This window comes from Pseudonaja textilis, chromosome 10 (genome assembly GCF_049901715.1).
Source record: "Pseudonaja textilis isolate UNSWEBS1 chromosome 10, rPseTex1.2, whole genome shotgun sequence".
Classification (NCBI taxonomy): domain Eukaryota; kingdom Metazoa; phylum Chordata; class Lepidosauria; order Squamata; family Elapidae; genus Pseudonaja; species Pseudonaja textilis.
In genome coordinates, this window is record NC_141999.1 from 16,983,127 (window position 1) to 17,008,487 (window position 25,361).

At 45.3% G+C, this 25,361-nt stretch overlaps 1 protein-coding gene across 2 annotated transcripts in view; it reads right to left on the bottom strand.

The window, feature by feature from the left end:
* The window catches only part of KIRREL2 (kirre like nephrin family adhesion molecule 2), a 57,750-nt gene that overhangs the window by 16,774 nt on the left and 15,615 nt on the right, over window positions 1–25,361 (bottom strand). The window contains exons 1-10 of one of the 2 annotated variants that reach the window (XM_087939905.1): window positions 17,380–17,400; window positions 15,271–15,420; window positions 13,798–13,947; window positions 11,773–11,930; window positions 10,136–10,286; window positions 8,086–8,191; window positions 6,428–6,576; window positions 5,530–5,657; window positions 3,390–3,516; window positions 1,257–1,357 (exon numbers count right to left, since the gene is read on the bottom strand). In XM_087939905.1, the coding sequence (XP_087796031.1) occupies window positions 1,257–1,357; window positions 3,390–3,516; window positions 5,530–5,657; window positions 6,428–6,576; window positions 8,086–8,191; window positions 10,136–10,286; window positions 11,773–11,930; window positions 13,798–13,947; window positions 15,271–15,391 (1,191 nt within the window). In that variant the 5' untranslated portion in view covers window positions 15,392–15,420; window positions 17,380–17,400. Of the gene's footprint in view, window positions 1–1,256; window positions 1,358–3,389; window positions 3,517–5,529; window positions 5,658–6,427; window positions 6,577–8,085; window positions 8,192–10,135; window positions 10,287–11,772; window positions 11,931–13,797; window positions 13,948–15,270; window positions 15,421–17,379; window positions 17,401–25,361 lie in introns of those variants that run through there. The other variant, XM_087939904.1, reaches the window with a different exon arrangement.

Below are 25,361 nucleotides of genomic sequence, written 5' to 3' on the forward strand. Positions count from 1 at the left end.
GGGGTGGGGAGGAAACGGGGATTTTACAGTATCCTTCCCCTGCCACGCCCACCAAGCCACGCCCACCAAGCCACGCCCACAGAACCGGTAGTAAAAATTTTTTGAATCCCACCACTGCCCAGGATGTTGCAATAGTCATAAATACAGGACAGTTTGCAATGTCCGCTACAAAGCACCCAAATTTTGATCACATGACCATACTGGACCATATTGCAAGTTATAAGTCACTTTTTCCAGTGACTTTGTAACTTCGAGCAGTTGCTAAATAGTTTGTAAGTCAAGAATCTTATCTGCATCTTATTTATGTTATCGTTGGATTATTTATTTTGGCGCTGATGTTGCTTGCCTTGATCTGTTCTTTTACATGGCTAATGAATCCGAGCTTCCTTTTTGACATAGGTATTGGTCATTGAACTTTTTAAATTGTTGGGTATTATTCTGAAGCAACTTTTTTCCGCTGGCTCTCAAATGCTCTCGGGGAAATTCTTTCCAGGCCAGTTCGTCCATCAAACAACTGTATTTATAACTTGTCTTTTATATTTTAAAATACCTTAAAGATGGCTTTGATCTTGGCTAGGAAATTCATCAAGCTAAGGAAGGAGCCAGCTTTGCGATATTATATACAGTGTGCCTTCAAAACTAGAAATCTGTGTACACTTAAAGAACTGCCATTTCCTTGGGCGCTGAATTCTAAGCTTGCATGGCAAATTGGGAAAAAAATCTTGCCCTCTCCCCTTTTATTTTTATTGTATAAAATACAAAAAAAAGAAAAGAAAATAGGAATTTAAGGGAAGGAAGGAAGGGGAAGGGGAAAAAGGTGTGTGAAATACAATGAAGAAGAGAAAAAGAAAGAAAGAAAAGGGAGCATTGACTTGCAACTCCTCCTAGCCCAGTACAAGATAAACACACTTCAACCTCAACTTTTTGCTCTGACATATTAACACATAACTAGCCATTTCTATAACACCAAATCTTTCTGATCAACACAACCCAAATCAGAGTTTCATTTTTTATTCTTCACAAGCAGAAATTCCAGAAGTGGTATCTAAATAAGAACATATTTTCCTCTTTAGATAAAGTATTCAGTTTAACCATCCCTGCTTGCTATGGAAATAGGATGTATTTCTATTGGTACCTAGTAATCTTTGTGAACTGTCACACCATTTTTATTTACAAATGTTTATTGTATTCTTACTAATTGGGCAAAGATCTAATGAAAGGCCAATGGAAGGTCATTAAAAGATTGTAATACTTACGATCCGGTCCGGCCGTGGCACGCTTTCCACCAAACATTCCAGACGGGCCTTGGCTCCCACTGCGGTCTGCTGGCTTGATTCAGCACTGATAATGGGTGGACCTGGAAACAAAGGCCCAACCTGAGCAAATTAGAGGTTTTGGATCAGGGGTGCGATTCAATTTTGGAGCGATTCAACCAGTGTTAACAAAAGGTTCAGTGAGCCAAACATGTGCTTCATGCGCGCACAGTGTTTGCTACTGACCTTCTCTAGCAATCTCTGTGTGTTAAACAGCTGACATGCGGCAATCCATTGTGCCGTTCGAATCAGCTGAGCTGGAAAATCAGGATATAAAACACAGACTAGAGCTGCAGTGGGCTGGTGGACCCAACAGCTGATTGTCGGAGTGAACCAGTTTGCTCACAGCTGGTCCTCGGAGCTACCGGTTCACCTGAACCAGGCCGAACCGGTAGAATCCCACCCCTGTTTTGGAGTCCTCGGCGCTCTCTGAGCCTGGTTGTTTAGTTCTAGACATTTCATTATGAAACTACTGTAGATAATTAACATCAGTGTCTTGTGAGTGTGGGGTTTGCTCCCTCTTTATATAAAGTAGCTTGTCCTGTCAATGTTTCTGGGAGCTTTATCCTTGGTAGTTCCTTGATTAGGTATTGTTTTCTGCTTGATTGTTTATCTGGTGTCAACTGTTGGATGGAATCCTGTCTTTTTGTTTAATTGGTAGCTTTTAAATTGTCTCTTTTAACTTTGATTTATCTCTATGTGTTTATTGATGGCTGATTTGTCTGAATAGCAATAGCACTTAGACTTATATGCCACTTCACAGTGCTTTACTGTCCTCTCTAAGTGGTTTACACAGTCAGCCTGTTGCTCCTCATTTTATCAACCTTGGAAGATGGAAGGCTGAGTCAACCTTGAGCCTGGTGAGATTTGAACTGCCAAATTGCAGGCAGCCGGCAGTCAGCAGAAGTAGCCTGCAGTACTGTACTCTAACCACTGTGCCACTGTGAATGCCAAGCTTTCAGGAATTCCTTAGCATTTTTGGACTTGATTTGGTCTTGGATGCTCAGTTTCTCAGTTGAAACTATGGTTGAGCCTATAGACAGGTGTTGTGAGATTTAGGTGTTTTCATCGTGCCTTCTAACTACTCGTTGGTGTTCATGAAAGTGGCTTCTGCCTGCCTGTCCTACATGGTGGTTTGTTAACACTCCTTAACACTGTATCTCATACATACAATGTTATACATAAATATGTTGAATATTTACCATGCATCTACAATATAGATGGTTGTGTGTTGCAAACTCTTGCATACTCAAAGAGCACCAAAGACTGAGCTGCGTGTATTCTCTTTTATTGGAAATTAGAAGTTGTAACCTCTTAGCTCCTCATTGAAAAGCTCCTTAAGAGCTGGCTGTGGTCTTAGGCCTGGGGGTCCCCAGACAACTGGAGACTGGCTTAGGTGGCTCCACTGACAAGGTTGCCATCTTTATCCTCTCTCACCTGGGGGTTTGTATTTCTAACTCTTATTATTTGTAATATGGATTAACATTTTTGCCAAATTTGCTCTTTATAATCTGAGTGCTGTTCACTGCTCAGATTCACCAACAGTGAGACGGAAGGCTACATAAACTTGAACGAATGAATTGAATTTGAGAGGGAATCATGATTTGACTACCGTGGGATTAGTGGTGGGATTCAAAAAAATTTTTACTACTGGTTCTGTGGACGTGGCCTGGTTTGGTGGTTGGCCTGGTGGGTGTGACAGAAGGAGGATACTGCAAAATCCCATTCCCTCCCCACCCCACTAACCTGCTTTCCAGCTCCGTTCTCCTGCGCAGAGCAACCAAAGAAGACCCAGCTGATCAGCTGGGACTCAATGGGAGGCAGAGAATAGATGGGGGCGGAGCCAGTCAGGTGGTATTTGCCAGTTCTCCAAACTACTTAAAATTTCTGCTACCGGTTCTCTAGAACTGGTCAGAACCGGCTGAATACCGCCTCTGAATGGGATGGTTTCAATAAATGAGGGGGGAAAAGTCCTACTTTCCTCTTAGCAATTCCTCCCCCCTCCCCAATTTGGGAAATGGTTTGCACCATCTCCACCCTTTGCCAGATTTGCTCTTCCAAGCCTTGAACCCTCACCATTCACAGCCAGGGTCACTTCTTTCTCGGCCACTCCAATGCGAGGCACGATGGCTTTGCACACGTACACCCCGGCATCCTCTTGTGTCACTGCCTTGAGATGCAGTGTGTTGCCGTTACTCAGCACCTGTTGGTACAAGTTGGAAGGAACGAGTTGGAAGGAGTTGGAAGGAGTCTGATAGCATCTTTTCCCACTTTTTACTAAAAGGTGTAAGATTTCAGGAGCTGCAATCTCCCTTCATCAATTGCATGGCATCTTTTGACTAAATTTGTAAGTTGGAAGAGGTGCTACCACACCTCTCTTGATTTGGGGCTACTGCTGATTAACATGACATTTCTCTTACAATGTCGCCTAGGAAAGCAATGAGGGATCGGTGGGAACAGACCTTTTGTTAGTGATGGGCCCAGTTTTGGTACTGTTTACCAGTTGCAAAGATAGAAATCAGGGCCAGACGTAGACCTGGGGAGGTCTAATACATGGGAAGAGGTAGAGCAGTATTTTACAATCTTGGCCACTTTAACTCACTTTAACTTTGACTTCAACTCCCAGAACTGCAGCTGGTTGTGGAATTCTGGAAATTGAAGTTCATGCCTCTTAAAGTGGCCAAATTGAGAAACATTGCTGTAGAGAAATATTTGACTTTCTTTCTTTTTCCTTTCCTTTGCTTCTTCTCACCCAAGAATCTTCTTCAGTACTGACTGAAGTTCTTTAGTTTAGCCCAGAACTGAAGAAACTTCTTGGGTGAGAAGTCTTCAAGGAAAAACAAAGGAAGTACAACTGTCTCTTGAAAAAGCACCTTTGGGTCTATCCCTGAGTGTTTCTCAACCATAGTGTTTTACAATCTTGGCCACTTTAAGATGTGTCGACTTCAACTCCCAAAATTACAGCTGGTTGTGGGATTCTGGGAATTGAAGTCCATGCCTGTTAAAGTGGCCAAATAGAGAAACGCCGATGCAGAGCAATATTTGGCAAGTGCTAAGAAGAAGGCTGTGGAATAGCTGAACTTGGCAAGAATGTCATTAGGATGTATAACAGGTCTGTGATGGGTTGGGGATGAGCTTTCTTTGAAGAGCAAGGCCGATGCTGCAGAAACCAAATATATTTTAATCATTGATGAGATTGTGATGATCCGTAGTCTCTCAAAATAACCCAAAACCCAAAAAATATATTAACATCCAGTAAGGCCTTCAACTTAACTTCACTGTTTTATTAGACACAGTTTAAAGTCACAAAAGTAAATAATGAGGCAAACAGAAAACCAAAACAAACCGCATTGATGAGAGTTCCGAAGCAAGCCAAGATAACTAATCATAAACTCCAGGAAAATAACCGAGAAAAGTCCATGGAAAGAACGCCAGCAAAGATAAACCTCTTTCAAGGTGAAGTCTAAATTGACTCCTGCAAATTCTAACTGTGCAGTTGCAAACTTATATAGCTCCCACCCGCAAGCCATGAGGAGGATCATGGTAATCTCCTCTTGAGTAGACCTCACTTTTCCCTGATCCTCTCCTCCCTGCCTGAACTAGGACGGATAGGGGATGGGCCTGGATTCTCCTCTGACTGCTCAGCTGGCCTCTTCCCTTCCCCAGCCTCCTCCACCACCTCTGGAGCCACACTCCCACTCCCTGTTGGCTGTTCCTCCTCTTCCTCAGAGTCGGTCTCCACCAGGGGCATGACACGGATGTACTACAGAGGAGACCTTAACTGATGAAGACTGTCTCATATGACATTGTAAGAGATCTGGCTTAATTTACGATGCCCAGAAATCAGGGGTCTGGTAGCATCTTTTCTGATGAAGGCATGTGATTGGAAGGCATCAACGTTCTCACCTCATCAGACACAACTCACGAAGGCTGACGCGGTTTAATCCAATATATTTGTCAGAAAAGATGCTATACCGGACTCTTCCTATTAAAGTTGTAACCATAATAAATGAAAAACCATCTTAAATTTTGAGAGGCCCCTTTAGGCTGTGGAGATCCATGTTGCTTGGCTGATGCCTGGTGAGTTTGGCTCTAGGGCTAAAACTTTGGTGAAAGTCTCTCATTCTAATCTCTTGTCTACCTTCTGATGTTGAGCTTGTGCTCACTATTAAAATAGGAGAGAAAAATGGAAACTGACGGTCAAAGCTGAACTCACCACAGTGGATCCTTTCTTTGTCCAGGCCAAGGTTAGAGGTGGGTTCCCAGTCCAGGTGCAGGTGAAAGAGGCATCTGAGCCGATGTCCACCGTCAGGGGCTTAGGCTGTGAGACAAGGTGAGGCCCAACTATAGGAGTAAAAAAAGACAAAAGAGTTAGTTGAGCATCAATGACAACAGCCAAGAAGTTGGTAGAAGCCTCAGGATTCCACTTCATAGTCTATCTCTTATCTCTTGGTCTGAGTGTCTATGGAGATTCTCAGTCATCAGGTCATGGTTGTCCCAAAAGTGCTTTTTCAAGAGGCAACTGGACTTTCTTTGCTTTGCTTCTCACCCAAGAATCTTCTTCAGCACTGACTGAAGTTCTTTAGTTCAGCCCAGAACTGAAGAAGCTTCTTGGGTGAGAAGTCTTCAAGGAAAAAGCAAAGAAGTCGAACTGCCTCTTGAAAAATCACCTTTGGGTCTCTCTCTGAGTGTTTCTCAACCTCAACAACTTTAAGATGTGATGACTTCAACCTCCCCAAATGGCCCATCCAGTTTTGTATCCCTGGCTTACCTATAGAAATTACAGGTTTAGTCTCCAGGGAAATAGCAATAGCACTTAGACTTCTATACCGCTTCTTATAGCCCTCTCCAAGGGGTTTAAAGAGTCAGCCTATTGCCCCCAACAATCTGGGTCCTCATTTTACGGAACTTGGAAGGATGGAAGGCTGAGTCAATCTTGAGCCTGGTGAGAATTGAACTGCCAAATTGCAGTCAGCTGGCAGTCAGCAGAAGTAGCCTGCAGTACTGCATTCTAACCACTGCGCCATCACAGCTCATAAATGCTAGGGGGGAAAAATGCTTGCTGACCCCCCCCCAACCTCTTCCCTAATTCCTTTTTGAAAGTTTTGACTTACAGTGGACGTCCACCAGAGTGCTAACATTGGTGCTGCCCACAGCGTTGGACACTTCACACGACACGGGCTCTGTGAAGAAAGACTGGTCAACTGTGGCTTCGTAGCTGTCACCGTTGGCCTCTGGGATGGGGACACCTCCTTTAGCCCACCTGTCAAGGGAGATACGGACTTAGGAGATCTTGACTCAACATGTTAAACTCTTAAATCTGGGTTCGGGTCATGGGCAGTGGAATGAGGCTGTGAGAATAACTTGGGAGTAGGAGGAAGAGCTGCAGACTAGTCAAGGGTCTGACAAGAGATGTTTGAGTCCACCAAAGAATGGAGGTCGAGAAAGCATCTCAGAAGGGATTCTCTTTTGTTCTATGGAAAGTCAGGGTAAGGGCGGGGAGACGTATTTTTAGATTTGCAAGTTCTCTTACTATAACCTTACAATAATGGTAGTGTTGGTATTTGTGTTTTTGATTTCATGTCTGGACTACCACAACAGGCTGATAGAAGTGTCCAAATAAATAAATCACAGTCTGGCTTAACATTGTGACCTGGTTCATCCTCCATGTTACAACATTGGCGGAGTAGATTCTTGCAACCACAACCAACACAGCCAACTAATATTACTCTACTTTTGTGAGTTCCTACTCACAAATATTACTCTACTCTAATATTACTCTACTTTTGTGAGTTTTGTGAGTTCCTACTTTTCATAGGAACTCGGTTGCCTGGTTGTCATTGCCTCCACATTAGAACCTGTCACCCTTCCACCCAAAATGTTAATGTGCTTTCCGGCTACTGAAAGTGTGCCCATTCCTGTTGTAGAAGAAAAAGCAGTGACCTTTTAAATTTACTCAAGAGATCAGTAAAGGTGTGAGAGCAAGGAGAAGTTACTCCTTTTCTCTCATGATACTAGAAGCCAAAATCCATAATGAAGCTGAGCAGACATGTTTAGAGCAGACAAATAGAGAATTTTTTTCATGCGGTGCCCTGGGGAACTTCCTGCCACAAGAATGGATGATGGTTACCAAATTAAGATGGCTTAAAAATTGGACTACAGAAAATCAGCGGAAGGTATCAATGATTACTAATCATTTGGATTATGAACCCTCACTAGATTCAGTGACCATACACTTTTGAAAACTAGAGAATACAAGTGGGAAGTAGTGTAACTTTTGAACTGATCCATGTTAGCTAATTCTTACACATCAGCAGGACAAGTAGAGATAGTCCTTGGTTACCAACTGTTTGTTCAGTGATTTAAGTGCTTGGCAACCAGCACATTTATTAGCTACACCACCCCATGGTCACATGATCACCATTTGTGCCCTTCCCAGCCAGCTTCTGACAAGTACATTCAATGGGGAAGCCAGTGGGAAGTCACGAGTCACAGCCACATGACATCATGCTAAATGACTGCGGGGAGTTTGCTTGCTGACGGGAGCTGGAACTGACAATCCTAAATCCGGTGAAGTCACCTGACATTTCATTTAACAACTACGTCACTTAGCGATAAAAGAGTTGCCGACCCCAATGGAGGTCAGTAAGCAAGGACTTCCATCTGAATAACTGAGCGGGCAATCCTCCACGTTGCCATTAGAGGGCACTTCAACCCCACAATTGCTCCATTTGAACTCTGCAGCTTCTTCAGATTCTCTCTAATTCCTTACCGGTAACCTGTCACTTCAGGATTGGAAGTTGCGGTACAGAGGAAGCTCACTTTGCCGCCTTCAGGCACAGTTTGTGGCTGTACAGACAGGATCACAATGGGTGGATCTGTAAGGAGAAGAAGAAGGACGGGGGGAAAAAAAAATCCCAATTGTTTTATTTCTCCATTGTACAATTTTTCCACAAGACAATACTATGCACATAGTTTTGTACACAGTACAATACAGCGACCCAAAGATCATTAGCATCACAATTCTCTCACACCCTAGTCTTCATCAAGCAAGTTCGGGAAACCAATTCTGCAAAAAAAGTGGGAGAATTATTATGGGGTGTGGTGTCTAGTTCTGCCAGCAGCGACTTAGCTCCCTGTTGTGGTTAGCCGGCAGCAGGTGCAGACGGCTGAGGAGAGCGAGGACTCAGATGAAGGGCCAGGACTATTAGGGAGTGGACTGCTGCCTTCAGAGATTGTGGGGGCTGGCAGCAGCGATGAGGAGGTTCCCGAGGAGCCTGTGCCAAGTGTGCGTGCATGCAGGGTTGCTTGCAGGAAAGAGCAGCTGCGACAGCATGGGTGATTTGGCAGTAAGGCTGCAAGGTAATGTGGCCCCTCCTTCAAGAAGATAAAAAGCCAGCTGTGAAGCGAATGTTCTTTGCAGGAAGCAAAGACGTTTTGAAACTCCAGCCTCATGGACATTGCAGTATTTTAGTTGGTATTTGAAGACTCTTGCTGTAAAATATTTCTAGGTAACCTTATCTGTGATTCTTGGCAGCCTCACACAGTTTTGATGAGGCTCGTGCTTATCAAGGTTAATTAGTTTGCAGCAGCCTTTAACCGGGGGATTCGTAAGAATCATTAAAAGGTTTCTGTTCCCTTTGGTTCGTGTTTGTTTTATTGGACAAGGGTTTGGGTCAGAACACTCCCTTGCGTCTGTTTGTGGATCTAGTTGGATCCCTTGCTCTCTGTCTTGTGAGTTAACTGCTCCATCTAAGTAGAGTTAGACCTTCTCAGGGGCTACCCCAAAACCAGGGAGCCACAATCCCAGTTGCTTGCTGTGCTTCAGGTTTCCTGGGCTTCTCTCAAGGATCAGGTACCTGACTTTCAGTCCCAGCTGCCGTAAAATACAGTATTTGCCTCCAACTTAATTGTTTGACTGGGCTTCTTCCTGCTTCTTCGGGGCTTCTAATAACAGCCTTAGAATGCTGAGGTCAGCTCCTATAAGCAGCTCATATGTATAAAAGTGCACAGAGTCCTAAAATTGGAAGAAATTACTTTTAACCTTCAGGTCCACAGTTCAGTGGAGGAATCCAAATTAAAGCATTCAGACCAATGGCTGTCCTTCTCTGCTTGGACATTTCTGACAAAGGTCAGCTTATTCCATCCTCAGATCACTGACTCCATTACTGAGCGGCCCGTGCAGCTCAGAAAGGTTTTCCTAACATTCCATCATTCAAATTATTATTTTTTTTTCTGTCCTGCTCAACATCTCAGGCTTTCTTTCTGGTATCTGAAGAATGCTATTGTGTGGGTGTCCTCTCTTCTCAAAGTTAAACATTCTCAATGTCTTCTTCACTTGAAGAGTTTCCAGGTCTTTAATGGTAAAAGAATGTCTCCCTTCACAAAGCGAATTATAATCTGGGAATTCATCTGGGTACGTCACCTCTCAGATGACCTTAGCCCAGATCTTGGATTGATACCTTTGATGTTTTGTGAGCGGTAGAGGGGAACAATACTTTGTGAAGATTTCCTGCGGTAACTGTGTGGGGGTGGAGGGAGGGGCAGGACACGAATGTAATCAATGCATCCATGGCTGGGGATTAGCTCAGCTATCTTGAGCTAATCATTAAATTACGAGGCTGACTCTGTAAACCGCTTAGAGAGGACTGCAAAGCATTGCGAGGCAGTATATAAGTCTAAGTGCTCTTGCTATTAAGAGTCCTTCCAAACTCAATGGTCTACCTGACCATTTCTTGGCCACAAAGCCAAGCGCAGGGGTCTCTCACTCATCCCTCCATTCATCCCGTCCTCCTAAGAACTGAGAAGCCTTGGATACTTACACTGAACGTTAAGGGTGACCGAGGTCTGCTTGCCAGCAGGGGCTGCCGGGTTGCTGACACGACAGGTGAAGGTGCTGCCCATGTCTCGGCTGCTTGGTATTAAGAGGAAGGTGCTGACAGCCACTTCCCGCTTGCCATCATCCATCAGGGACTGCAGGAGAACAAAGAAGACGCATTTAGAGCAGAGGTGGGTATTCAGCCCGTTCTGACCAGTTCTGGAGATCCAGTAGTGGAAATTTTGAGTAGTTCGGAGAACTGGCAAATCCCACCTCTGACTGGCCCCGCCCCCATCTATTCTCCGCCTCCCAAGTCCCAGCTGATTGGCTGGCTCTCCTTTGGTTGCCCTGCACAGGAGAACGGAGCTGGAAAGCAGGTTAGTGGGGTGGGGAGGGAATGGGGATTTTACAGTATCCTTCCCCTGCCACGCCCAACAAGCCATGCCCACCAAGTCACACCACACCCACAGAACCGGTAGTAAATTTTTTTGAATCCCACCACTGTTTATAGCCAAACTTCTAGTGACTCTAGGAAGACCGGGCCAGAAGTTATAGACCTAGAATGCCATGGATTGCTCACAATTGGTTTGGATATGGGCCTTTTCCCCTATCCCTCTCTTTGTTACATACAAGTCTACATCATACATTTTTGACACTTCACCTTAACCTGCCCATTGGTCAATATCATAGAATTATAGAGTTGGATGAAATCTTGGAGGCCTTCTAGTCCAAATCCCTGTACAAGACAGAGGTCCATAGATTCCCACCCCCCAAATAGTTATCCTAAACTTTTCTTGAAAACCTCCGGTGATGCAGCATCTGCAATTCCAGGAGGCAAACTCTTCCACTGCTTGTCTATGAAGGTTACCAATCATCCAAGTCAGGGTTGTCCCAAAGGTGCTTTTTTCCAAAACGTTTTGCTTCTCATCCAAGAAGCTTCTTCAGACCTCCGAATGAGATGATGAGAAGTGAAACATTTTCAAAGGAAAAAAAAAAAACCCAAGACAAGTCCAATGTCAACTCATAAAACATTTTGTGTACAGCGTTTTATAATTGTCAACAAAAAGAAGGGGAGTGTTTCAAAGAGCAGGCAGCAGTGTGGAATCGAAAGTACATTCCATTCATATTTTCTTCAGAGACTGATTAGATGACTGAAGCTTCTGCTGGGCAAAAATCTAATTGGAGAGCATGATTGAGGACTCTTGGCTATGGCCATGTTTTGTTGGATGATACACCCAGAAGGGTGGGGCGGAAAAGCAGGATCAAGGGTGACAGTGAATTACGTATCTCAGAGTCGGCTATGCCCAGGCTTATGCCGGCATGTTAATTTCTAATAAATCCTTTCAAGTTTTGGGAGTGTGGCTCGAGGCTCATCATTTAATTGGAGTAACTGCCGGAATCCTGACATCCAGTTGCCTTTTGGAAAAAGCACCTTTGGGTCTTCCACTGTTTAATCATTCTCAGTGCTACGAAATCCCACCTTACTTCCAGATTGGATCTCCCTCTGACATTGCCCAATGGGCAATTCTGACAACTAGCGATTGAAAACCGTCAGGCTGAGCTTACCCCAAAACTTGAAAACCCCCATTCCCAGGTCGCTGCCGCACTCGGTGGGAACCAAAGCTCAACTCACTGACGCACCTTGGAGTAAACAGCTGATTCTTGTCGCTGCCCATCACGATACCAGGTGATTTCAGCTGCTGGCTTGGCTCCAGATGCGCGGCATGAAAGGTTGTAGGGGATGTTGGATATGACATGGACAATGGGGCCACTGTGAATCTCAGGGTCATTGGGAGGGACTGCAAGAACACAGGCAGAGAGGTATGGTTGGTTACCATGTCTTGGAAAGAGGCTATAGACAACCAGGCCTGGGAACGACCAACTGTTGGCACTACAAAATTCCTTCACTAATAGAAGATAATACTTATAGCTTGGGGTTGAACCGTGGAGTCCTTGGTACTCTCTAAACATCTTGCAGAAGTTTCATTATCCAGCTCGGGAACATCTTATTGCACTGAAAGTTAACACCAACAACTTGGATGATGTTACCTAGTTGGGTAATGGAATGTCTGCAAGGAAACAACCAAGTCAGACAGCACCAATATCTCCACAATTCATTCACTTTTGCTCATTCTGTCTCTTGGTCTGATTTCTACGGGCTCTCTACTATCCCCACTGGCTTATAATTCAATCTTCACTGCTCGGAAAAACGTAGAAAACAAGGCTTATGCTAAACCAGAATAGGTAAGCTTGATAGCCCCTTTGCAAGGCCCCCGTATCTGTGGGTGAAATGACTACCTTTCTGCAACAATGCTTTTAAAAATATGGGTGGAGAAGAAATGGGAGCAAGAGACCCGCAGAGACAACCTGGTCCATTTTCTACGCTTGCCATAATGGAGAATGGTATGTAACCCAGGATTGAACCCTTGAGCTCTGAGCCTGCTTCTCTGCCTGCAAATATTTCATTGCCAGGTTTAATATCCTCCTCAATGCAGGTTAGTTTGCTGGCTTCATGTTCTTATGCATCAATGAGCCAGCAAACTTTGTTCTCCCTGCCCTCCGCTAATGATATTACCTCATTTATATTGTAAGAACACATGCGGACATGCAACAAAATATCTAATGTGCAATATTATATGAAATAAACAATAACACAGGTTAGTCCACATTTAGTAATTGCCCTGTTTAGCCATCATTTGCAGTTATGATGGTGGTAAAAAGGTAACTATACAACCAATCCTTGCATTTATGACTTGCAACCTTCGCAGGTCTGTAAAGCAAAGGAAAGCTGAAAGAAGTTTGTTAGCATAGTAACCTAGTGACAGCTTTGCTTAACACCCAAGTTGCTGGTCCCAATTGCGGTCGCTAAACAAGAACTACCGGTATCTGTAGTGAGAAGAGTTATACCATTTTAAATTTTAGCAAATATCTTTAATATCTGGCAAATAATTTTTTATTTCATGGACCTCTGAGAGAATCTTGTGGGATCCCCAGGGATCCCCAGATCACACTTTCTGTCCTTTACAAACTTTCTAAGTTATCTTCCTCAGTGGACATGACTTCAAGCTTTAACATGGGCATGGGCCAGCTTTCCCCAGAAGCCATCATGAGTCTGCAGGAGTGATTTTACATAACGAACCATATCCACTTCTTCATAGTCCAATTTAGGCTTTCATGATACTCTCATGGAAAGATCAACCAGTGTCAAACTCGACTTCATTGAAGGCCGCATCAGGGTTGTGTTTGACCTTGGGTGGTGGGTGGGGGTGTGGCCAGGGTGGGCATGGCACAGCACTTGTGGTAGGGGGCACCTGTGGTGGCGTGAGCACTCTGCCAGCAAAAATGGGCTCCCAAGCTCTGTTTTCGGCTGGGAGGGCCTCCTGCATCCCTCTGCCAGCGAAAACGGAGCTCAGGAGGGCCACTCTGTTTTCACTGGCAGAGGCACTGAGGGCTGGTCCTTCGTTGTTTCCAGGGCAGCCCCACAGGCCAGATCTAAACACACTGTGAGACGGATCCAGCCCCCGGGCGTTGAGTTTGACACCCCTGAACCAGAAGAATCTCTTGATGTGTATTAGCTGGGGTAGCTGTTCAGGAGACCACAAATTGGGATTTTGAAAAACTGGGATCGTCTCACCAACAAAAACAGGAAGGTAGAAGGAAACTCACTAAGTACAGTAAGTTTAGCTCGCTGGGAGCGCAGCGCTGCTTGTGTGGCTTGGCACTCATAAACAGCATCGTCGTCGAGTTCAGCATAGTCGATGCGTAAGTTGTGTTGACCGGCAGAGGCATCTCCTACAATTGAATAGCGGGACCAACCTGTGGAGAAAGCCATAGGGTAAGATATCAGCCTTTTACCAGGTAGGCCAGATAGGAAACATGACCAGATAAGCTAACTCTACTTTATTGTAAAGTTAAATTAATAGAATCTTGCAAGTCTGAAAATAGGCATCTCCCACCATTATTTTTTGCAGCCCAAGAACAATCAACCCATGGAACAGCGGTTGCAGGAGCTTCATCATTGGAAGCTTTCAAGAAGGGACTGGACTGCCATCTGTCAGAAATGGTGTAGGTCTGCTTGAGTGGGGGGTTGGGCTAGATGACCTACTAGGTCCCTTCCAACTCTGTTAATCTGTATCTGTAACTTAGGGGTGGTCTCTTCTGAGTCTCTTGCTATGTCCACTATACAGCTGTGGGCTCTGCTCCCTCTTACCCAATCATTCCCTAGGCAGGCTCTCTTTGCCTGGTCTCTCAAGGTCTTTCTCACATACCATTACTGTCAGCCTTCAAGATTTTCTTCCTTTGCTTTGCATCTTTCGGCTGTCATAAGTAACGGGGGCAGGAGCGGGGACATGGTTATGGGAAGCGAGCTGGAGGTGTTACAAAACAGAACTGTATAAGTTGGGGGGGGGAAGATTCTTGCTTAGGCTTTTATCCTATGCTATGTGCAGCCGCAACTCTTGAATGAAACCAGGATTGAAAAATTCAGTTCTGTGTCACTCAGGATGAGATTGAATTAGGATCAACACCTTTGGCAGTTTGTGGTAAGCCAGTATTTCTCCCAATAAGATCATGCCCAGAAGATCATTGGTTGCCCTCTCCCCTCTTTGGAAGAGCTTTATAACTCCTGCTGCTTTAAGAAAGTTCAAAACATTCTCAAAGATCCACCTCATCCTGAGCACCCTTTTTTTTCTGAACCATATAGCGGACGATACAGGATACAAGGACAAATAGGCTGAAAAACAGCTTCTATCCCAGGGCAGTAACTCTACAGAATTCTACTGTATAGTGCAATATTCATGCAATATCAGGGGTTTTCAATTCAATGTGTGGAGTGTGAAGGATGTGTGTTTGTGTTTATTTTCATAGTAGTAAATTGTACACTGAAGATGGTATTTAATTTCATTGTATGAGGTGCGATGACTATAAAGTAAAGTAAAGTAAAGTAAAGTAGAGTAGAGTAGAGTAGAGTAGAGTAGAGTAGAGTAGAGTAGAGTAGAGTAGAGTAGAGTAGAGTAAAGTAAAGTAAAGTAAAGTAAAGTAAAGTAAAGTAAAGTAAAGTAAAGTAAAGTAAAGTAAAGTAAATTAGGCTTTCTCCAACCATCTACCATGTCTCCCTTAATAGGGTCATGATAGACTTACCGGGTAGGTCTCTCTCTCCCCCTAAGGCCAACCCATCCTTGGTCCACTGAACCATGCCACGGTAGCCCATGATCACGCATGCTAATGTCACCGATTGACCGGACACGATCACTTGATCCATAGGCTGCTGAAAGAAATAGGCGGCCAACCCTGCGAAAACAAAACGAAGATTTAAAGTCAGACAGTTTAGTGATCCTAATGAAGAAATCAGGACTTTTTGGCTGGAGCTTCAGAGGAGATACGCTTGAACCGATTTGCTGAATTCAGACTGATTGTCTGCCAAGAGCAGCATTTCGCTTCTGCCAGTGGCCCATTTATCTTGGAAAGTTTACAAGAATGGAGAAAATACAGGCTTATCCAATGCTGCCTTCAGGGCCTGCTACTAGTGGTGTACCACTTCTATACATGGAAGATCGGCATCGCTATTTTATCTAAAAGCAAGTTTTTCCCCCACCTGTAAGGTGTTTTTTTGTGATTAGCGGTTCTAAATTAGTACATCTTCTTTAAGGTAAAATGATGGCCACCTGTAACACGAATCAGGCCAATCCACCCTATCTGAAAAGCTGCAGTGTTGGCAGACATCAATAAGAGGAAATTTTCTATGCTCCTATCAATATGTTAATGGGATATTTGCTTTGCATGCAAAGCATTTCAGGTGAGCTCCACTCCAGTCCAGTAAGACTAAAAATGATCTTCATTTGGAATTTAACCAGAGGTATTTCGTGGCATGGGAGTGGCATCTGATCATGCCCTTGCCAAGGATCTGTCAGACCGCACTTGTAATTTCTCTCAAGTGGGTCCTGGAGATCTTGCACTTTCATAGTTGTGAGGAGACCAGGCAGTGGTGTGAGTGAGTAGAGATTATCCGTTGCACAATCAACTTGTCAGCACTCTGGTGCCACCCTGGTTTTCCACTGCAGTCCAAGCGAAGGCGCCAAAAGAGAATTCCACCAATGGGCAAGGCTGGGCTGTTAGGGACTCACAGGGGTTCAGGAGGGCCCCTCGCTAAGCTTCTGTGCAGTTTGGAGAACCCCAAATCCACTCCTGTCTGGCCCCGCCCACCCCTCCCCTCCCTCCCAGGAGTCCCCACGCGGCCCATTTTGGATGCAGGTAAGTGCAGGGCCCATGCAGACTTGGGGAGGGTGAAAAACGGGCCTCCCAGAAGTTCAGGAAGGCCAGAAACGGGCCTGTTTCCGGCTTCCAGAAAGCCTCCAGAGTCCGGGGAGGTTGTTTTTGCCCTCCTGGAGGCTTGAGAAAAGCCTCGGGAGCCTGGGGAGGGCAAAAACGCCCTGCCCCTGCTGCGGTGCAGGAGGCCGACTAGGCCACACCCACCCTGGCCACGCCCACCCAGCAACCGGGCAGAGAACCCTCTGCCAATGGGCCTTTTAGCTATCGGGATGTAGAGCAGGCAAGCACAGCCCAGCGCCCCCTCCCTCCCCCCTGCAACTCGCAGCAGCACTCACGAACCCTGCCTGGGCAACCAGTAAGAAACGCCAAGCATAGGATGTAAGGTAATAAAACGGAGACTCCTTTTTCCTTTTGGTAGAATAAAAAAATAAAAATCTTCCCGTTAGCAGAGCCTATGTTTTGCCGCCACCCGCCGCCCAGTAATGATCCGATTGTGTTTCTTGCCTATTCCCGGTGTAATTTCTCTTCCAGTGGCCGAGCCATTTTCCGTTGCAATTCAAAGCCTGCCTACTCCGAAACAATTCCTACTGAATTAATTCAACGGGGCTTACTCTCTAGAGTAAGGGCTGCATTCTCCCCTCTCTTTTGTGAGAGCTGAAAAAGGCAAACATGTGGAGGAGAAGAAAAGGGAGATAGAGCGTGCCTTCTTATTCTTATTAATGTTATTATTACTTTAAAAGATGACACTGTTGCCCCTCAGGTTCCTGGCGCAACCTTATCTCTCCACACAGATGCTCAGGTGCAGCCTGTGAGTTTTTTTCTTCGGCCCAGGAAAGTTCTGCTGGACTCCACAGTACTCCTACGAAACCACTTTCTTTCCTGCCTTTCCTGCGTCGCTCTTGGCAAATGCGTTTAAAAGGTAGCTCAGAGTTGGCAGGCATCCAGGACTGTACACAGACAGAAGTGTGCACCCCAATGGACCATCGGACGACTGGAATCCTAGACCTCAAGATTCTTCTTTCCACTTAAATGAAGGCAGGAGCGGGAAGTCAACACGGATCCTGGTGACACGCGTGTGACTAGATGGGTAGATCCCGTTGATCTTATTACATTAGCTGTACTTTTGAATTCCATTCTTTAATGAAAGAGGGAAATGGATTTATAAAAGGACCCAACAAAAAAAAAGAGCGAGAAAAGAGAGAGACTTTAGAACAGGGGTGTCCAACCTTGGCAACTTTAAGACTTGTGGACTTCAACTCCCAGAATTCCTCAGCCAGCTGGCTGAGGAATTCTGGGAGTTGAAGTCCACAAGTCTTAAAGTTGCCAAGGTTGGACACCCCTGCTTTAGAACGAGCGCAGGGAAGACCAGCAAAAGATAATTAGGGTGCTGGAGGCTAAAACGTAGGAACTGGGCCTGTCTAGTCTAATGAAGAGAAGGACTGGAGTGACATGATAAGAGTTTTCCAATATTTGAGGGGTTGTCACCAAGAAGGGGACAGCCTATTTTCCAAAGGACCTGGGGGCATGGACAAGACGTAACGGATGGAAAAAGAGAGATCCAACCTAGAACGAAGGGGAAATTTCTTGACAGTGAGAACAATTAGGGCAGGAGTCCCCAAACTTGGCAACTTTAAGACTTGTGGACTTCAACTCCCAGAATTGGACTAGATGACCTCCAAGGACTAGGGCTAGGTTGGACTAGATGACCTCCAAGGTCCCTTCCAACTCTGTTATTCTATGATCTATATAGGTTCTTTGTTACCTTGAGGGTAAACAATGTTCCCACGCAGATGTCCTCCAGGGACGTAGTTTTGCAAATCCCATTAGGTTGAGTTGTGTTAGGGAAAAATGAGAATTGTAGTCCAATATACCCAGAAGATTTAAGTTAGGGTATCATTTCCTATCTGAAATAAATCCAGTTACCCATGAAAAGCTGTTTGCCCTTGACAAATCTACTCTCTGCTCCTTCTGACCACCAGGAAGCTGTTAAGATTCAAGGAGTTGAAGAGAACCTGTTTTGGTGCATAGATCCCTCCAATGTAAATCCTGCTTAACTGCAATCCAATAAGGGTTGGCCTTTTTGTTCTATTGTTAAGAAGTTTACTTACTCCACCAGGATCTGAATAGTGGGATAATCCCTTCAAGAGGGTCAAGAAGATTGAGGCACAGAATCAGCTCATGACAAAGGCCTGGATGGCAGTCAGGCAGGCAGAATAACCCACTTCTCTTGGGCTTTTAGTTGCCCCAGAGAGACAAGACCAAGTCCAGCTGATCAACCTTCTGAGAAACATTGAAGTGAACTCTGCTTGTGACCGGTATGAATCCTATCATGAGCATCAAGAAACACAGAAACGGTCTGGTTATTGCAAGTGGTGTTGAGAACCACTTCGGGTCTCTGAACTGTGGGTGCAATTTAAGTGGAGTGGGGAAATGGAGACTTTAGAACAGGGGTGGCTGATCGGAGCCATGAGGGCTGCAATGTGGCTTTCAGAACCACATTTGGATGGCACCTGGTTCCAGTGGGTTAATGGAACAGGAGTCCATAACAAATCATATTGACGAACGTAATTGATTTGCTTTAATTCACTGTAAATCGAATCACGTCGAACTAAGTTTCTAGGCCAAACCAGCCACTCCTGTGACACCACTCCAAAAAGAAGTACTGTTTCAGCCTATATTGTGCATCCCTTTGACTAACAGAGATGGCAATCGGCTACTCCAGGTAGGAAGAACTGTTCCTGAGTTCCAAGGGCCTCTGATCTTTCCTGATGCTGTCTGGGGGGGGGTCACCTGTTCTCTTCAAGCTTGGACCCAGTGACAAAAACCCAGAGATGGATCAGCAGTTCCATCTTCCTTGATGTTTCCTCTAGGCAAGGATGTCCTTTGGGGACCAGATAGAGATGGGAAGAAAGAAGCGGTGGCAAACACAGTACCGTTGGGACCATTTTGTCAAAGGTTCTCCTAAGATGTGAGTCAACAGTGTTCCTAGCTAATTTGTCTACATTTCTCTCGTTTGCAAATACACGCACAGACACTCTTTGTGACCAACCAAAGGAAGCATTGACTCCAGAGATGGTATGCAGCAGGTTCTGACTAGTTTGGAGAACCGGCAAATCCCACCTCTGACTGGCCCCACCCCCATCTCTTCTCCGCCTCCCGAATCCCAGCTGATCGGCTGGGTCTTCTTTGGTTGCCCTGCACAGGAGAACGGAGCTGGAAAGCAGGTTTAGTGGGGCGGGGAAGGAATGGGATTTTGCACTAACCTTCCCCCAGGAGTGGGGAGGGAATGGAGATCTTACAGTATCCTTCCCCTGCCACGTCCATCAAGCCACACCACGTCCAGCAAACCATGCCCACAGAACTGGTAGTAAAATTTTTTTTGAATGCCACTGAGTATTCCACTCAGGTTTTCATCTGGAGACCCTCAAGAGCATTCTACCACTCACAAGAACAGCACATACAGCAGTGTTACTTAAAAGCTGCAGGTCAGCTCACCACCTACCTATGACCCTAGAAGCCAATCTTTGCTCCAGGAACTTCATGGTGGTTACTATAGAGAAGTTACTGTCTTCCAATTCTGGCCAATGCAACTCCGATGTATGAGATCAGAAACAGTGCCAGCAAGAGCCACCGCAAACAGCAGAAGACAAATGGAAGATGCATGGCCATGGAAGGGGATTGCACTGGCAGCTCCTGAAAAGTAGGGGTGCAGTGGCTGAAAGACTAGGCAAGTAGGGTTGGGGTCAGGGGTGGGATTCTACCAGTTCGCATCTATTAGCTAGACCGGTTGTTAACATTCTAAGCGGTTTGGAGAACCGGTTGTTAGAAGAAATTACTGGTCTAATCCTGTAAGGAAGGCAGGAAGGAAACATTCTGGTGTTGCTTACAGAAACTGCCTCTCCATTGACTCTTATTACATTCTTGGCAGGACTAGACTTCCTGCCTCTGGAACTTCTCTTGAGTTTTTTCCCCCTCCTTTGCTGATACTTTGTTTGTGTGGAGTGACCGTTCGAAATTACAATGGCACTGAAAAAAGTGATTTATGACCATTTTTCATATTTACAACTGTTGCAACATCCCCAGAGTCATGAGAGGCCAGGCGAGGAGATGTGTGCCTCCATGTGAGTGATGTTGAGTTGGCCACACATGACCACCAAGCCATGTCCACCCAGTCGCATGACCACCAAGCTACGCGCCCACCACCTAAGCCACGCCCACAGAACCGGTTGTTAACAATTTTGAATCCCACCCCTGGTCGGGGTGGAAAGAGGGATGATTGAACTCTTTCTTTCTAACCACCGTACATTTGTTTCTCTCTTCAGAGCTGAAATGGACAAGGAAAAGTGGAGTCTTTCAAGTGACTCCAAGCCTTTGAAAGACACTCCACTGTTCCAACTCAAAAATAATGATGACAGCCTGTCACTCACAGGATGAACAGCTGAATAATTATGTGAGCTTGGGATGGGGTGGGGGTATGCATGCGTGTGTGTATATGTCACATTCTCCAGAGCAGTGTCTGCTCTGTTTTGCAAATTGAGGAAAGTGAGATGTTTTGATGTTTCAATTATTGTTGTGTTTCACCTTCTCCTAGGAACCATTAGGAACACATCTGAGGAGTGTTTTAAATCATGGAACGAACATCCCACGAAGGACCTCCAGTCCCGAGCACAAAGCCATATTTGGGCCTACACATCTCTGAGGCTGGTGAGAAGTGAGCAGATCTGGGTTCTGTTGACAGCTTGGGAAGGCAGGACTCCCAAGAAGTGTCTGGATATAATGACTTATCAGGAGAACAGGAATAGACTGTGAGAAGAGGCAGAAACGGCTATCATCTATGTTGAGCAGGTTCTGTTGGTATGAGAATCAGCTGCCTGCACGAGACAAGATGAGAAACAAAGGCATCTCAGATTAATTCAAGAGGTGGGCAGTCCCCACACGCCTGAAATAGATGGGGGGCTTTGATCAATGAACCCAGATCAACAGGAGGCACTAAGAATGCAGATATCAAGACAGATGTAAGAGGCAGCCAAATACTTCAGCATTGCAATCCTATAACAAAAAACTTAATCTAGTTTTTGAATTAACTTTTTGGGGGGTGATTTGTGCAAGGGTAAATGTTCCCCTTGCACATATGTGCTAGTTGTTTCCGGCTCTAGGGGGTGGTGCTGATCTCCATTACAAAGCCGAAGAGCCAGCTCTACCGAAGACGTCTCCGTGGTCATGTGGCCGGCATGACTAAATGCTGAAGGCGCATGCAACGCTGTTACCTTCCCACAAAATTGGTCCCTTTTTTTCTACTTGCATTTTTACATGCTTTTGAACTTTGGCAGAAGCTGGGACAAGCAACGGGAGAGCGCACTCCGTTACGCGGTACTAGGGATTCGAACCGCCAACCTTTCTGATTGACCAGCTCAGCGCCTTAGCCACTGAGCCACCGCGTCCCTTTTGTGCAGTGTATTGGCTTGTAAATTAGCGGTCTGGGCTCAGGCAACATGGCAAGCCATAAGAAACCTAACCAAGATTGCCACCAATCCAGCTTAGCATTTGGCATGAATGGAGCCACCAGATATGGAAATGGGTAAACCACGTCGCGCGAAACCATCTAAGGGTGTGGTGGGCCCTCTCCTCTTTATATGCTATAGTGCAAGAGCTGCTATTTTAAACCACAACAGGCAAGAGTCTCTTGCCACTGGCCATGCTGCCTGAAGTTGATAGGGATATAAATCCAAAAACATCTGGAAGGCATTTGGTGTTGCTTTTGCAGAGAAAGAAGCAATGGCCCAATGGTTACTGCAATGGAGGCCTGCTGAGAACCGAGTATTCCCCGTTCCAAAACACTTATACTCCCCTCCATTGGTTCTCTCCCTCCCTTCCTCCCCACATCACATCCCTCAGGCTGTAGGACGCCCTTGCCTCGTATTTCCATGCTTCACAGCAAATCCTTTTTGAAGCGGCACAGAGGCTAAAATGAACCGCTGAATTTCTGCCTGGTAATAGGCGTAAAATCTGCAGTCCATTGTGCCAAAACTGCAGGGGGAAAGTGGGAGGGGGGGGGAATGAAAGCACACATAACTCTTGTCCACCCCACGGAACTAGGGCGGCATCCGAGGAGAGGCGGGTCATTCTTCCACCCAGGCAAAAGTTAGCCCAGAGGGTTCACCTTTGGGAATTAATTAGAATGGAGAGCGAATGATATTGTGGCCTGCCAAAGGAAGCGAATTCTCTACCTCAGCCATTTCTGGATCATCCCTCGTTGCTGGAAAAAAAAAGCAGGACATCTACTTCTCCTCCTCAATCTTTAAAAGTGTGAATGTGCAAAAAAAAAAGTCCACCCAGGATCTTTTATGTGGTCGGTATACACATTTCTCTCTCTCCCTCCTGCCCATCTCGCTCCTTCCATCTCTGCTATGGCTCTGCAGTCACAAAACTGATTCCCTGCCAGGCAACCTAATTAAGGAAAAAAAATTCCCGTGATGAAGATCGGGGGTGGGGTGTGTGTGTGGGGGGGGGGGAAGGAGTTTGAGGCCAAGCTGCATTTTGTAAAAAAAAAATGACTAAAAGAAAAGAAAAGGAAGAACAATAGGAGCCGTCCATCAGTGGCAAAAAAGGAAGAAAAAAGTGGGTGTGGATGCAAGGATATGTCATGCCCGAATAAATAAATCAATGCTTATCATCAGATCTCCATCTTTTTGAATGGTTACGAGACCAATAGGAATATCGGTCTATTGCTTCCGACATTCATTCAAGAAAAAAGTCAGCTAGGACTTTCCAGGTGTTTCATGAACATCTTTTAGGAGAATTGGACTCTGGCTGGTGGGAATCTTCTTAGTCACAAGGAACACCTCTTCCAGCACGGAGAAGGAGAATAAAGATCTCCTCACCCATTCAAACTCATCAACCATTTCATGGATTCTTGGAAAAACCATCTCTTGACTTGGGGTTGAGCAGTGTCTTTTTCTCTGCTGGACCAGAACGCCCCCTCGCAAGTGAGCTTCTGGGCTTTGCAGAACTGCGGTTTTGAGCTGAATCACCAAACTGGAGATTTGGATTCTCTTTTGTCCAGAAATTCTTCCAGAAGTGAGCCAGGAAGGAGAAGAAAGATGACAAGGGAGCCAGGAAGGAGAAGAAAGATGACAAGGGAGCCATAAGAAAGAGAGAGAGAGAGAGAGAGAGAGTGGCCATATTGTCACTTTGTAAGCTGGGAGGGAGAATTGCCAGAGCTGGCAGCTTGAGAGGGCCTGGGTTGGGGGGCTGGATAATAGACCCTTTGTATCAAGGGCTCATTCAATTGCCATCAGTTCCGCCAGCCCTCCTGTCTGGTTGACATACCTCTCCCACTCGGTCTCTCTGCCGCTACTTCTGACCCACACATGCCCCTCGCCTGGGCAACCACCCCTCTGCATCCTTTTGTTTCCATCTGTAAGTTGGAAATGTTCCACCAAGCGACGGAGAAGGGAATCTGGGCTTCGAAGAATATTCTGGGGGAACGTTAACGGGGCCCTTTTCAGCTCCCGCTGCCAATTTGCAGATAGTAGTTTATCGTGAAAAGGCCCCATAAAAATGCTGCGTATAAGATTTAGATAGAATACATACATGAAGGTAGTAGTCTTTGACTTATGACCAGTTGGGATGAGAACTTCCAGCATTATGCAATGTGGTCAGTGAGCCATGCTTGATTTTACAGCAGTATTTTTTTTTTTTTGCTGTGGTCATTAATAGCAATAGCACTTAAGACTTATATACCACTTTATAGCCCTCTCTAAGCAGTTGACAGAGTCAGCCTATTGCCAAACGCCAGAATTTTAATGATGTTATCATGATGCTTCAACAGTCATAAGTGCAAGGATCGGTCATAAGTCACCTTTTTCAGTGCTGCCATAACTTCAGATGGTTGTTAAACAAAGGTTTTTTTAAAAAAGTTGAGGACTATTTTGCGTCTAATATAGTGTAGATTTGATGTTCTCCTGGTGGAATCCATTAGTGCAAAATAAGACCTATTTTATTATCACTTCAGTGGTTGCTTGTACGCTTCTGGGGACAATTCAAAGTGTTGGTTATTGTTAGGAATCTGTCCAATTAGTTCACAATTATTCCACCTATCTTGTCATGCCACCTATAGATAATCATGTTCAATAACTAGACACAAGGGCAGTTTTTCTCCAAATGCCATCACTCTGCTAAACAACTAATTCCCACAACACAAACTATTTACAAAGATTGTATTACTATTCTTCTTCTCATCCTTCCTATTACCTATCTCCTCCCACTTATGACTATAATCTTACTGCTTGCACCTTTACAATTTATATTGTTTTATTTAGCTTCCTAGTATGATTTGATTCAGTGGTGGGATTCAATTTTTTTTACTACCGGTTCTGTGGGCGTGGCTTGGTGGGCGTGGCAGGGGAAGGGTACTGGCTTCCCCGTTGACTTTGCTCGTCAGAAGTTCGCAAAAAGGAGCCACATGACCTTGGGACACTGCAAAACCATCATAAATATGAGTCGGTTGCCAAACGGCTGAATTTTGATCATGTGACTACGAGGAGGCTGCAACGATCGTGTGAAAACTAGCCCTAAACTCACTTTTTTCTGTTGCTGTCGTAATTCTGAACGGTCGCTAAATGAATCGTTGCTAAGTCGAGGACTCCCTGTATGTTTAAAATTGAGAGGAGGGGATAAATACATTCCTCATATAGTTTTATGAACTGACCAATCTGGGTGTGGGAAGATGCGAGGATAGTTCCCTCTTCTCCCCAATTCTCCTTTCGGCTCTTATGGGAGATCAACTGGATCTCCTTCAAGCCAGAGGTGGGTATTCAGCAGGTTCTGACCCGTTCTGGAGAATCGGTAGCGGAAATTTTGAGTAGTTTGGAGAAGCGGCAAATTCCACCTCTGACTGGCCCCGCCCCCATCTATTCTCTGCCTCCCATTGAGTCCCAGCTGATTGGCTGGGTCTCCTTTGG